The 14242-nt window shown below is 44.2% G+C and overlaps 1 protein-coding gene across 4 annotated transcripts in view; it reads right to left on the bottom strand.

Moving 5' to 3' along the window:
* The window catches only part of STXBP5L (syntaxin binding protein 5L), a 183748-nt gene that overhangs the window by 4694 nt on the left and 164812 nt on the right, over positions 1-14242 (bottom strand). For all 4 annotated transcript variants that reach the window (XM_058824985.1, XM_058824980.1, XM_058824983.1 and 1 more), the window contains 5 exons: positions 5703-5942; positions 4446-4806; positions 3346-3511; positions 1437-1548; positions 838-1058 (listed from right to left, as the gene is read on the bottom strand). In XM_058824985.1, coding sequence (XP_058680968.1) covers positions 838-1058; positions 1437-1548; positions 3346-3511; positions 4446-4806; positions 5703-5942 — 1100 coding nt within the window. The remainder of the gene's footprint in view (positions 1-837; positions 1059-1436; positions 1549-3345; positions 3512-4445; positions 4807-5702; positions 5943-14242) is intronic.

Raw genomic sequence — 14242 nt, 5'->3', positions numbered from 1 at the left:
TCTCATATTTAATTTCATAGTTAGTACATTTAAAAAGCGTTACCTGCTATTGCTGGTTTTAGAAGATTTTCCCTGAGGAACTTTAACTACTTTTCTTCTTCAAAAATTAAAGGAACTTGCTTTCTATAGGAATAAAAAGACACTTCTCTATGGAGCATAGTAGATATGCCCTGACTATATAAACTTCTTGCAATTCAGGGCACATTCTTTCTGCCTCACACTAACAAAAGCCAATAAAAATGTAAAGGTCTTGTCTGGAGATGTGATGCACATGAAATGAATAACGTGCATTTTGGGAAGTATGCTTTGATGTTGTTTTATCTTCAAGAAAAATCATTTTAGTTTTCCCAGTCTTAACAGCGTGGGATGGAAAAGCTTTCCATTTCCAGCTCCAAGCACAGAAGCTATTCCCATTCCTGGCAAGGCCTATTCTACATAACAGTACCACAGGGCTGTACTAGTAATGTTCTCCTTTTCCCAGTAAGATCTGTAAAGGTTCCTCTGCACTCATCCACCTACCTCCTTTCTGCCCTACTGCATGGATGTGCTGCATTAAGTGGCTTAAAAAAACAAACCATAACGAATTAGTGAGAAAGGCAAGATGAGAAGTGCATGTTCTAAATTCAGAGGCTAACAATGGATGCTCATTTCTGGAAACGTGAAAGGAAGGGCTGTGTTTATTTTTGGCACTCTGATAGTTTGGGAGCAGGAACAATGCCATGCTGACATGAGCACACCGTGACTGGGTGAAGGGAGAGAAGGGTACTTGGCTTTCCCAAATGGAAGCACACCGGATTGGCAGTTCCCATCGCAGGGTGTGGGTGCCAGGGCTCCTACCTCGTGTGCATGTTTGGAAAAGGCCTCTGCGCTGGCCATCATGCTGGCAGTCCTTTCATCCAGCTCGCCCAGCTTCTGCCCCCTCTCGTCCAGGGCGATGCGCGCCCGGGTCAGGTCCCCGATGACCCCGCCCGCCGCTCCTCGCACGCCCTCGATCCCGCCCGAGCCGGGGATGTGCTGGGCCAGGCTGCGGGAGGCTTTTCCTGCTGTGGCCTCGCCGACTGCACAGGAGAAACGGACAGACAGAGAGACAGGGATGAGCGCCTGGCCTGGCTCTGTCAGTGCTGCCCAGTCTCCAGCTGCCTCCTTGCAGCAGTGGCGCCATTCCAGGGGCGGGTAGCACATCTGGAAGGTTTTGCTCTGCCGCCACCACATCTGCAGGGCAGTCGTGTGCCCCACACTCAGCTGATCAAAAGAAGCTGCCAAGGTGAAGGAGTTATGGAATGGCAGACAAGAACCCTCCCCTTCCTCCACCAGGTCAGCTTTCTCTTTTCATCAGTCATCTAAATCATGTGCACTGCTCCATTCCTAGATGACAAGGGCAGGAGATCTCAAGAATAAATTTCTGCCCAAAAAACCCCAAGCAATAAATTACTCACAAAGCTCCTCTCTGTCAAAAGCTTGTCCGCTTCCTCCAAAAAGTCCTTTGAGGAAGCCTCTGTTTTGGGCTTCTGGTGTTTCCACAGGAGTAAACAAATCCCCAAGCATGTCCTAGTAAAGCCAGAAAAACGTCCATGTAAAAGGTTAGTGGGGTGAAAGTGATTCTAGGTGTTTTCTTGCTTTTCATTAACAAGCCACATGCACTGGACCTTATCAACTAGTTTTAAAAGAGTCTGTTGTGTGACCAGTATGCTGCAGGTGATATTTGTGTATTCTGACAAATGCTTGGGCAAACTAGACTCACTCATGCTTTCAAAGGGACTTGGTTTGTCACTGCTCAGCCCCATGTTTGTTACCAGAGAATAAAACCTGCAGCTAATACGAATAAAAATACCAGTGATAAGGTCGCATTTTGCTTAGAAACAGCAGAGGTGACACTATAATTGAATAAACAATTTGCTGTGTATTATCTATTTTGCTTTAGTGATTGCCCAGCCAGGCTGGGCAGTCACTCTGCTTTCCTTTTATAGCACACCTGAGTTCAACGCTTGCCAGCAATTCAGAGTTTGGTGGTTTGTAGTTTAGTTGGTTTTTTCCTTTCTAAACAAAATTCATTACCTTCCTACAACCTTCCCCCACCCCATTTAGTGTGCCATCAGCATTGCTAAATAAGCACATCTGCTGAAGGCACTGCTCTGGTGCCACATCTTGGAACAGTCACTCCCAACAAATGTCAGGCTCAGATTTATTTGCAGCAGTATTAGGAAAAGCAGGCTCTCTGGAAAACTGATGGGAAAAGTGTGCAGTGCCATTAGTGTTTGAAACCAGGGGGCTGTGTGTGCTGAGAACAGTTTCTGCCCTGTTGCTCAGCTCTGTGTTTGCTCAGCCAAGCCTCAGCAGGCAGACCCAGCTGCTGTGCTGCACACAGCAGGCAGATCCTGGGGGCGAGGGCAGCGCTGTGACTCACAGCCACTGCTGCTCTGCACTGTCACCTGCTCTGGGGAGAAAAATTACTGCAGCCCTTGGAGCCCAAGTGGAGCTCTCATGCAGCCCAGCTTTGTTTTCCCAAGTAACAGGTGACACTGGGTCATCTGCTTTCTGTACACACATAATGACCATGCAAACCTTTTTTGCCTAAAAGCCAAGATAAAAGCAGCCATAGTCCAGCAGTACAGAGAAGCAAGGGCTGTATTTCCCTTTTCTTGGTAGTTACAGGGTGCTGTTAAGGCTGGTAAAAAACCCAATTTAGCTTGTAACAGCCTCTTGTTGGTCCACAGTCTAAGATGCATCGGTCAAACCTTTAGATTATTTTAAAATTGGCTCCTTGCAAAATAATCTCCTCTCTGGTGCACAAAAGCTGGTGTGCAATGCCTGCTCCTCAAAGTGCCTTTTCAGACTTGAGACAGACAGTGCTATGATGTGAGTTGAGCAGCTCAGCACATGTTATTCCTTAGGGCATAATGAGTGCTGGCAGGACCATTTCTTTTATACCTCCATTCTGGTTCACTGCTAATTATATAACCCAGAACTTATTCCCCCTCTTTTTTTTTTTTTTTCCTTTTATTGCTCATGTTTCTCCCTGTTACCTCTCACAATTCCCTTCTCCTCAGTAAGTGACATTTTTATTTGCATTTTCATTGTAAAACAACCAAACCAAAGCAGCCCATCTCTGACATTGTAAAGACTTTTTGCACAGGTGCAGGTCAGAGTGCATGAAAAAGCCCAAGGAACAACAGAGCTGCTGACCTCTCCCTGTTGCTTTGGCATCATTCACTCAGGGCAAGTGGAGAGGAACAGATCTGTCCTGCCCCTGCAGCACTGTGCTTATCAGGGCCAGTTTGGCCCTGAGGAATGAGGGCACTGTCCCTGCCACACAGGGGCACACACAGGGTGAGGTGTGAGCCCTACCTGCAGGTTGTCACACATCTCCTGGCTGTAGGTCAGGCGCTGGATCTCTGTGGGAGAGCTCAGGTACAAAGCCTGCCCCTCGTTAGTGAAACAGAAGGTCCGTGCTATCCTCATGTCTGTCACAGGCAAATAGTTCATGTCCAGCAGCGGGCGGAGGCTGGGCAAGCTGAGGAGAAGCACATTCCCAGGTTAGCATGGAACACCTGCTCTGTGCCTGCATTTTCAACCAACACTTCACTTTATGCTCTTCATAACTGCAATATTTAAAGTACAGCTCTAAGCTGAAAAATCCTGCCATAAAAATGCTGCATTCCCATCGGATTTTGTTTGCTTGCATGGAGGGGTTTCAGCTGCCTTGCCTCCATGGCCCTAAGGCTTCTGCTTCTGTCTGGACATGGGATGTGCATGTGGTACAGTATGGCTTGTGCCACATGGCCGGGTCGTTTGCAGGGCAAGGCCTGCAGGGACATCTGTAGGAAAGGGCCTGGCAGGGCCCTGCTCCCACCCTGTGGACAGAGGCTCCAGCATCACCTTTGCTGTCCTCCAGCTTCCCATGGTTTCTGAGCAGTATTTTTTCCAAATTTAAATGGCCTGGCCAGGGAAACAGGGAGCAGCAAGGTGAAGGTACAACCACAGGGCTACTGCACAGTGAGCTCCTGGGAGGAAGGGACAAGGAAGGGGAACCAAGTGCTCTGAACAGAAAAGCTACAGAAGTGCCAAGAATGGGACCTGGTACTTCACAAAGGATAAACAGAACCCTTTCTGTGGCTGAGTTTTATACTTCTCTATACCTGACCCACCATAACTGGGCAAAATTATAAGGGCTTTCTTTTATTACAGTTAAAAATCACCAGCCATCAACTGTCACAGGTAGGGGACTACTGGAAAACATCAGGAGCTTGCTTTACTGTGTACTTGCCTGCTTTAACTCCCCAGGCGGAGACAGCCCAAGGTATGGCTGCATCAAGGCAGGGAATTAAACACACCCACCAGGGAGTTAATGCAGAGCACCAGGCACTCTGGAGCAAACACAAGTGGAATATGACAGCACTGTGCCACCTCTTTGCTTAGTTTTGCCACAAGATTAGTTAGATAAGTACCTCAGTGTCATGATGTGCCCATTAGCACAAAAGCACGCCAGACAGACGCTGTTACAGAGGGTGACCACATCTGCTCGCAATAAAAAGGACGTTTCGGTGATGTTGTGGACATAAAGACATGTTTGGGAAGGCAATGAGAAGACTTTGGCTTGTTTTTCTGAACAAATGACTGCAAATTGATGATCACCCATATCCTGGGAGGAGGAAGGGGAATGCATGACAAGTTTCCTTTTCCTTGTTTTGTCACCGTCATCAGCACTGTGTGGGTCCCTCCATACTTCATAGGGCTGGTGTGTCAGTGTCCCCATGCAGTCCAAGCACGCGAAGGTCAGCACGGCTCCCTTCAGCGTCAGCACGGTGCCTGCAGAACAGAACTCCCTGAATTTCCTCTCACTGGCACTGCCACCACAGCCAGGCTGCCTGTCAGCACAGCACAGCTGACACCAGCTTTGGTAAACACAGCACACACATTAATCCAGCCAAGGTGACAAGGGGTGCTTGCTCAGTTCTTCCTGAGCACAGGAGAAGGTGAACAAACAGCCTGCCAGTACTGGAAAGGTCTCAGGCAGCTGATATCTATAATGATGGATGGAATACATGCTGTTAAAGATGGCCTGTTGTTTATCTCTACATTATACTAGCAGAATATGTATTCCCCAGCAGTAAAATTGCTCCAAGTCTGGTGACCTTCCAGCATTGTTTTTCTAAACAAACTGGGGGTGGGAAACCTCTGCTTCTGTGGATTCTCCATTTTTTGTCCATTTTTAAAGCACATGCTGCCTCTCCTCAGACCTGACCTCTCAGCCCTCTGTTCTCTCTGCTACACCATCTGTCACTCACTCAGCCAAGGATGTCTCCTGGTACAGCAACCTGCCAACATTTTTGTTTCCTTTCCTGAACTCCCTTCTGCTTCTCTGCAGCTTTCTGATACTGAGACAGCCAAACTGCTTGCAGAATCCCAGACAGAATTGTAAACAGGACTGTAATTTCACAATATGAAGGAGCTCTGGTTCTCACAAGAAACATGTAACTTTGCCTGCTACACAAGGCAGTATTTGGAGCTAACACAACCAAAGGGTCTCAGTCCATGAAGCTGTTGGTCCCTCATGAGCATCTTTACCTGTGTGCCCTCCACTCAGTGAGTGACCACTGCTTGATTTTTTGAGACACTTCTGCCCAGAAGGCCCTACAAAATCATGCACTTATTGCCCCATAGTACCCAGACAGATAAAAGCAGGAAAAGAGCAGCACTCTCACCACTTGGAGACACCATGACTGGCTCTGAGTGCCGTAAGTCGTCGCTGGCAGGCAGATTGAGGGACAGGATTATGACCATCCCGAGGCCTGTCCCAACCCAGAGGCAGGAGGAAACAGCAGAGTCGTTCTTTCGGGCAAAGGACTCCATGAAGAACAAAGCTGTGATTGCCTCCTTGGAGTCCCTGTCGATGCTGGACACGCTGGAGCTTCGGGAACGGCTGAAGGAGTTTTCCCTATTTTCTGCACAAACAGATACAAGCAAACAGGCATAAATCAGTACTCCTGGAACAGGCACAAGCCTGCAGCAAATACAAACTCCCTGCAGAGTACAGAAAATAAAAGTTTTCTTAACCTGAGCAAACATTGTGACCCTAGCATGATACCAGCTTGCTGCCAGTGTATAAATAAGTGTGGAAAATGCTGTTAGACATCATCAGCTAGATCTGCATTAGAAATAACTGCCTATTATGGAGATTAGCATGAACTAATTAGAATTTACAACAGCCTTAGCTCAAAGGACTTGTTCTAAATAGCACAAAACAATTTTGGACCCATATGTTACCAATGCATTTAGAATTAATCCATGTATCCCATTGCTGCAGGACATGAAGGGAGATGCCATTACCAGCTTCAGAGCATGTGTCCCCTGCTCTGATCCTGTTGCCATCACCAGGACATTCAAGCACTGTGTTCACAGCCATCATTTATTGTGAAGGCATTAATAACTGCTCCCTGGGGAAAAGATACCCATTGCTGAACTGAGCCCAGTCTCCAAAACATCTCAGGGTACACATCCATTCTGGCTTCCCAGGGAGTGAAGTGAGAAACCTGCTCTGTGCCCTTGGCAACAACTGCAGGGTGAGCTGGCACTGCCTGAGCCTTAGCAGGCAGCATCGAGAGCCAGCTGGAGACAGAGCTGTGCTCTCCCCACTGCAAGTGCCCAGGTACAGAGACTCCCTCTGAGCTTTTCAGAGAGAGGTAACCATGAACTGGCTGAGGACCTCTGCTTTGCTTTGCCTAGTGCCAGGCAGGAAGCACAAAGCTGTGTGAGGTGGCTCCTGGCATTAGCAGGAACATCAGAGGCTATAAAGCACAGAGAGCTAAAAAGTTCCTGAAGAGCCAAGGAGCCAGAGGGAAGATGGGAGTAGGGCTGGCTGCTGCACAGTCCAGTGCTGCCAGTGCTGCTGTTTACCAACCTGTAGTTAAACATGGGATCAGACCCCTGGAAATCCCACATGCTCTTTTGCAACATAATGACTGGAGGTGGAGAAATAGTTGAAGGTACTGGATCTGAGATAAAGGTCTTGGTCCTGAACCTATCATTATGAAGCAGCTCTGTATCTGGTACAAAACTGTCCTTTTTATAGCTCAGAAGAGTCACCTCCTCAGAGCCAATAGAAGTGTCTAAAAAGAGGAATAGTTTCTGCCATGGCTGAAGAATAAATTTAGAAAATTACTTTCTCACATACTCCAGCTTAAAGCTAAGCTAATCCCCACACTATACACGGTTCCTGTGCTCCACCAGAGCAGCAGCTTTGCCAGTGAATCTCTTCCTCAGACAACAAACTGCAGCACTGTGTTCCCCTGCCCAGCTGCCTCAGTGCAAAGTCATCCCTACACTGCAGCTCCCTGGGGAAGGCTGGAGAGAACCAGGGTGAAGCACTGCTGGAACCACACCAAGTATTTCTGCGCGTGCTTCTGCTTAAGTGCTGGCACACAGGCTTGGGGCAGATTCTCCTGCACTCTTTCACACTTGGGCCACCTCCTGTCCTTTGAGGGCATCTGTAGCATGTCAAAGAGGAGTTTTACAGGACAGCTGTTCCTGGCACTTCAGTTCCACTCTCATGGGAGAGAATCTTATGCCTACTTGAACTTCCAAGCACTGCCCTCACCCCATTTCCACATTCATGTAGGCACTGTTGTAGCTCTCTAACTGTGTCTCAGCACTGCTCCATGCAGCTGCATAAACTGGGATTGTTGGCACATCTACAGACACAGCTGCTAACACCTTGAGAATTAGTGTCTCCCATAACCCCAAAAACTTTGTGCTGCTCCTGCAGGGAACGAGTTGGCCCAGCTCCTTCCTGAGCACTGACAGCTGCCAGGTAAAGAAAGGAAGACAGTAATTTCATGGCAGAAATCATCAGGGCTATATATATATATATATGTATATATATATATATATTCTCCCAAAGGGTACCTAATCCTTAATAAAAATGCCATTATATAATTAATCTTCTCTTTAACAGGCGTATTAATATCACAGTCACATAAAATTCAAAACTGGTAGTGCTCAAGCTAAGAAAGATGTTGAAAGGACAAATGCAGTTCATGTAGGCGACTTACACATTACTTTAAATATATGATGTGCCATTTGCATGTGTCATCAAGCTTTCTCCCTCCCTAAATTAACAAGAAATGTTCCTCACTCCTGTGCAGTACAGTTAACTAATACATCTCTGCAAAATTGACACTAACAGATATAATCTTTAGGACACTTTTGGGAACATACTGTGCCATTTTCTATTAAATACACTACTCAAACTGAAATTCTAAAGATCAGCAAGACATATGCCAAAATTTGATGTCATTAAACATATCTCAACAGCAAAGTCTGCAACTGCTATGTGACTTTACTGGCTGGCTCTAAAGCAAGGTAGAAATCTCTGCTCTTTCTAGATTTCAGGATTAAATTAAGTCTTGTTCCCTGGGACTCTTTTCTCAAAAAGATTCTACCCCAAATTCGTCATCTAGAAAACATTCAGTTGTATCCTGGAGAAACACAAAAGTACTTTCCTTGGGAAGTTTTAAAAATTTGCCAAATTATTTGCTAGTATGTTTCCTATGTCGTAAAATGACATCTTGTCATCTCAAAGTTGACTTGCCAGTCTGTAGCAATCCTTAACCCAACCACCATATTCCAGGTTTTCTGTTCTATTTCCCTTTTCTTGCTCTGCATGATGGGTTTAGCCAGAATGTCAGCTGCATTTTTCTGCAGGAATCTGAGCTAGGACCACTTCCTTGTGACAGAGGTCAAAGTTGATTTGGATTCTGGGCTGCAGGGAGGGGACAGGACATTGACCTATGAAAAGCTCCTCAGAAGTTTCTGTTTTCTCCTCCTGTGGAGACCATCCTGCTACATAGCACTGTCTCATAAATGTGCTCCTGTCTCTAGATTGCTTCCTGCTTTGAGGAAGCCCAGCATTCCCTTTTCTCTGAGAGGCACATATCCAGCTCCCAGGATCCATTAGGTCCCACACAGCCCCTCAGATCACCGCATCCTTGCTCCTCCTCCTCTTGCACACCCAGATTTCTTGGCTTTTCTCCTGTATAGGTCTCCAGGCTCCAGAGAGCACCATCAGAGGGACCCCAGTGGCCCCTGAGTGCTAAGCACTGACTGGAATTTGGGAGATGCTGCTGTTGGGTGATGAACAGCTCTGAGCTAAAGCATCACTGCCTGCAGTCAGTGCATTCCATGGGTCAAGGCCACACAGGATAAACACCACTGCTGTCCTAAGAGTAGCCTTGCTTACTTCAAAATGTTTTCATTCAGCCCCATCCTATGCACAGTTTGGGTTAATGAGCTGCAGATAGAAACTCAGGAACCAACTTCCTTTGTGACACTGGACTGGTTGTTAAATTTGGGTGATGAGCCAGCAGCATACAAACAGAAGCTTTATAACTTAAATGCAACCAGAACCTCTCTAAGTTGCTTCCCACCTCATGGAAAAACACACAGGACACTTCAATGCACAGGCAGGTTAGAAAGGAAGCCGCTGCTTTCGAGTCCTCTGTTCATCATCTGTGCAGTGCAGTGTGAGGATGTCCTGATTCCATGGAAGTACTGGAGCACTGGGAATGCCACCCACTGCCACAAAGGCACATGCATTGCAAAAGGACAGGAATGACTGAGCCAAACATCATCATGACATTTATACAAAAGCAGCCCTGAGCAGTGATTTTCTTTATGAAGTTAGGAATCAGGAAAATAGAAGCATCACTTGTTAAGAGGAATGAAAAAAAATCAACCTACCAGTAACAAAGACCAACATTTTCATAGCAAATATTTACATTCATTACTGAAGAGTTTTGCAATTGATTGCCAATGTCTTGGATGCTATTTATAGGTCCTTTGCTGATTTTGAAGTAATGAGTAATTGATCTGTTTATGAAATACATACAAAAGTTGACCTTTTTGACATGAAAATCAATATATTCTGGAAAAAAAGAAAGTGGAATCGTTTATATTCTCCTCACTTGGAGAATTCTAAAAGTTTTAACCTCAAACACCAAACCTAACAGAGGACAATGGAACTATTTAAAACATTTTCCAGTTTAAGCCCATCATCTTATATTTTAAGACAAATCTGTTCAAAATTATGTAGTCAGGAAAGCCCTGAATGTGAAGGGGAAATATATGGTAAAGGAAATATATTTACAGCATGAATTTGTACACAGTAACATCACAAGAGACCAAACATGGTGCTGATGGGAATGCTTCAGCAACACCAAGGAGAAAGGGGCAGGACAGAACACACATTGAGGGGCATTTGCTTGGCTATAAAACCAACATTTTAACAGCACCACTGCAAAGCTGCATTCCACATAACACAACTCACTAGAAAGCAGCAGAAGTTGTCCTAAGCACAAATAATGTACTGGAATTTTACTGCCAATGATTTCCTAGCAATTATAAGTTACAATTTAGATAAGTTACCCCAAAACTATGCTGTGGATATGCAGCTTGCAGAGCATTCCAACCACTGGAATGTGGCTGTGCTCTCATGGAGCTCACAGCTGTGGGATGCTTGACCCTCCCTGGAGAAACTTCTGAAATGTATTGCCCTGAAGTTGCTACAATTAAGGCAGTGTAACCTGAAACGTTTCATGGAATTCCCACTGACACAACACTGACAGAATGGATGGCAAATAAAGGCTTGAAACAGAAAACAGATTCAAGAGAGTAGACCTGGATCTTTGGTATTTCCAGAATATTGTAAACTTAAGGCTTATGTTTTAGTTCAGCAAGTTTTAAAAACAGAAGGGAACTGTCAGGGCAAAATTATTCTTCATGTTGAAAAAGTAGAAATAATTTCTACAAAAATGCAAAAGATCTTTGCAGTAAGAATCTATCAAACTTCCACATTTAATTGTATGAATCACTTCCCTTGACTTACACAAGCAAACTGTCTTTACATTAACATAAAAACTCAATTTGGACTGAGTTTATGAGCTTGGACATATGTTCTTTAATTAAAGATATCACAATTCTCTAGAACTGAAACCCCAACCTGAACTATTCATTCTACTGAAGCATCTTTCATAGCACTGAGGGTTCAGGAAAGAATAACTTGTATACCTTTTATCCATGGAAGTATCCAAGGGTAAGGTGGACACCAAAGGCATCATGGAAGGTGATGAAGCCATGGCATGGCAACACCCCTGCCTCCACACCTTTCTCACCTGGGCCACCCATGGTGCTGGGGGCATCAGCCTCATCCCCAGGCGGTCACTGGGGTGAAAGTTCAGAGATCCAAAAAACCTGAACCTCCAGGGGAACTGGAAGAGGCAGGCCAAGGGAAGTGACCATGGATATAGCAAAACACTTTGTGTTGATCTGAAGTGAGGGCTAGCAAGGAAAAAAACCTAAATTTCAGTACTCAGGGCATAACCCACCCTCAAACTCAACATGGCTAGAGTACAGTGTGAAATTAGCTTCACCTGGAATCAAATAATTATTTAAATTAAAACTGACTAAACTGACTAGATATTCAGTGACTGTAAGAACAACATTTTCATTGAGTTGGTTGTTTTAAAAACAAGAAAAATTTGCAGACTCTCATAAGAAATCAAGTCCATCCTAGCAGAACCTAACAGAAAACACACTCCAAGGAAAGTAAGAAACACACTTTCTAGATCTAGAACAGGTCTTCTCTGCAACATTTTCATCTGCTCCTCTGCACAGACAAGAAATATGGTGACAAACAGAAATGTTAGTGGGGACTGTGGTTTACCATAGTGTCTCTAAGTTTTTTCCTGGTGTACAAGTCTTACTAATTAAACTGATGGCAAAGTAACTTCAAACACTAGCAGAATTCAAATGATTTATAGGAAGAATCAACACCATCAGCCCCTCCCTGAGAAATTAACTAATTAATTAATCAAGCTAAGGGCTTTTCCACATGCTGTCAAAGTCCAGCTGTGACAAGCCATGGCACTCAGGGGCCTGGTGAAGCGTGGCCCCAGGATTGCTGTGCCAGGGGATCAGGCGAGTGTCAGTCTGGCTTGGCTGCTTGGGCAAGGAAGTTTACCAGCAATGATCCTCTCTGTATTGGCAAAGGGAATGTGCTGGAGAACATGAGCTGCTCTGAAAACCTGCCAGAGAAGCAATAACCTCCTCAGAGAATTAATTTCTGCAGTTAACTACCCTTGTGATCAAAATGAATCCCCAACCGTCTTCCTTAAGTCAGGCTTCTGCCTTGGTAATTTATGTCCTGTCCTTTTCTCAAGAGACACAGACAGCTGACTGTTCCCTTCCTCCCTGCAGTACCCAGCCATGCATTTGAATAATTTTGGGCTTTTTTCCCCAATATTTTTCTAGATCTAGCAACCAGGTTCTTTTTCAGTTTCCTTGGAGGCCTAGGAAGCAGTGCCTTAAAAACTACACCAACCATCCATCATTACGTACCTCACATCCACATGTGGGCTTCAGAGACTCAAGAGAAAGAGGAGCCAGTGATAAAAATAGAAACCCCCCCTCTTCTACCCCCACCTTGCCACATGGGAGGGAAACCTCATGGCCACATTTACTCATCCAGTGCAAAAAAATCCAACGTGTTATGGATCCAGCACTGCTGGAGACAGCTTAACAGCACAGTCATAACTGACAGGAGAAAAATTATATAAATTTTATATAAATTACACAGCAAACACTGCAATGCTCAGCACGACACCAGGTGAATTTGCTTCCTCAGGCAGTGGTCTTTTTCCTAAGATAACTACTCAATATCATGTTTCTAAATCCCAACTACAGCACACTGAACTTACCTGGAAGATTCCATCAGGCTACCTAAAGGCTTTTTATTTAATGGTAATTTTCACAAATACTTTTAATGAATAAAAAAAGTTTAAATTATATAGTATATACCAAATACTGTGTATTTTCCAAAACAAATTGGGCAGAATCATGTAGATGAGAGAACAACTTATCCCTGAATAACTGTAGTCATCCTATGCATAATCAGACACAAAAGAAAAACTTCAGGTAGAAAAGTACCCTGGATCAGTTAAAATGGAAATTGTGTTGTACTTGCCATAGAATTTTGATAAGGTTATTAAAAATAATAACTACTTGAATGGTTTGCTTTGCCAGCTCACAGTGACATTTCAATTCAAGTGCTCTGTATCAAATTTTAACTACATATAATCAAAAGAGTTAATCCAAAAGCTAAGTACTGAAACTGAATTGTTTTAAAGGAAAGTGAAAGCAAATTCCAAGTCTTTCTTCTTAGCATTCCTATAAAATTACAATGCACAGCAAAACCTTCCTTATTCAGAGGCAATTTTGTAACACCAATATGTAACTGGCCTTTATAGAACAAGGTGATTAGGCTGGACTAATTACAAACTACATAATGGGGAATACAAATAATAGTAATAAAAGGAAGACAGTTTTCTATCACTGCTGCTGGAAATAAATGAATTTCCAAACACAACACTTCAAAGGGAAAACTCCACTCTCTCTTTACTTTCTCCCCATGATGTATGATGGAACCACAGGTGGACATGTGTATGCAAAATGCCCAGATTCCTGTATGGATGCAGACAAGGAGGAAAAAAATTGCAGACTCAGCCAACACAAGCCAGAGAGAAACGTTTGGAGAATGCAAAATAGCTTTAAAAAGCAGTGTTTGAAAAAAACCCAAACCAATAACCAAGAAGTATCAAATCTGAAAGGGTTCTCATAAAACACAAAAGAGAAATGTGTGCCAGCATGTGGATCTGTGCACACATCCATGTACCCACCAGCTACACAAGTACAACCACAATGAGCTCCCTCCCACAGCAATTTTAGTTTTAATGCCACTGTTTTCTTTAATTCAGGGTTTTCTTTAATCTAAATTTGCAATTAAAATTTTTTTAAAACCCAATTTTTTTGTTTTCCTGTGCAAAAAAGAAGCAGATGTTTGGGATCTATTAATCTACACTGCAATTCTTTATCAGGTAGGGATTTCTGCAGATTTAAAAACTGTGATGTTAGCTCTTAGGCTGAGATGAACAATTTTGGGTCTGTGCCACAGTACAGAAGGTAAACCAGTTGAGCCACACATTTTCCCCAGGAAGCTAAACAAAAATTGAATCCCTATTTCAGTGTTTCTCTGAAGACCTGCAGAAAAAAAAGGGGTGCTAGTCAGAACCCAGGGCTGGAACAGACTGAAACATGAGCAGTGCAAATGGCTACAGCCCTCAAAGAAATCCACTAAGCTTGGAGACAAAACACATTCCCATTCTACAGAATGTTATCGTGGGTCAGAATCCCT

Source organism: Ammospiza caudacuta, chromosome 2, assembly GCF_027887145.1.
Source record: "Ammospiza caudacuta isolate bAmmCau1 chromosome 2, bAmmCau1.pri, whole genome shotgun sequence".
NCBI lineage: Eukaryota > Metazoa > Chordata > Aves > Passeriformes > Passerellidae > Ammospiza > Ammospiza caudacuta.
Note: the sequence above shows the minus strand (reverse complement) of the source record. Positions and strands in the feature narration are given on the sequence as shown.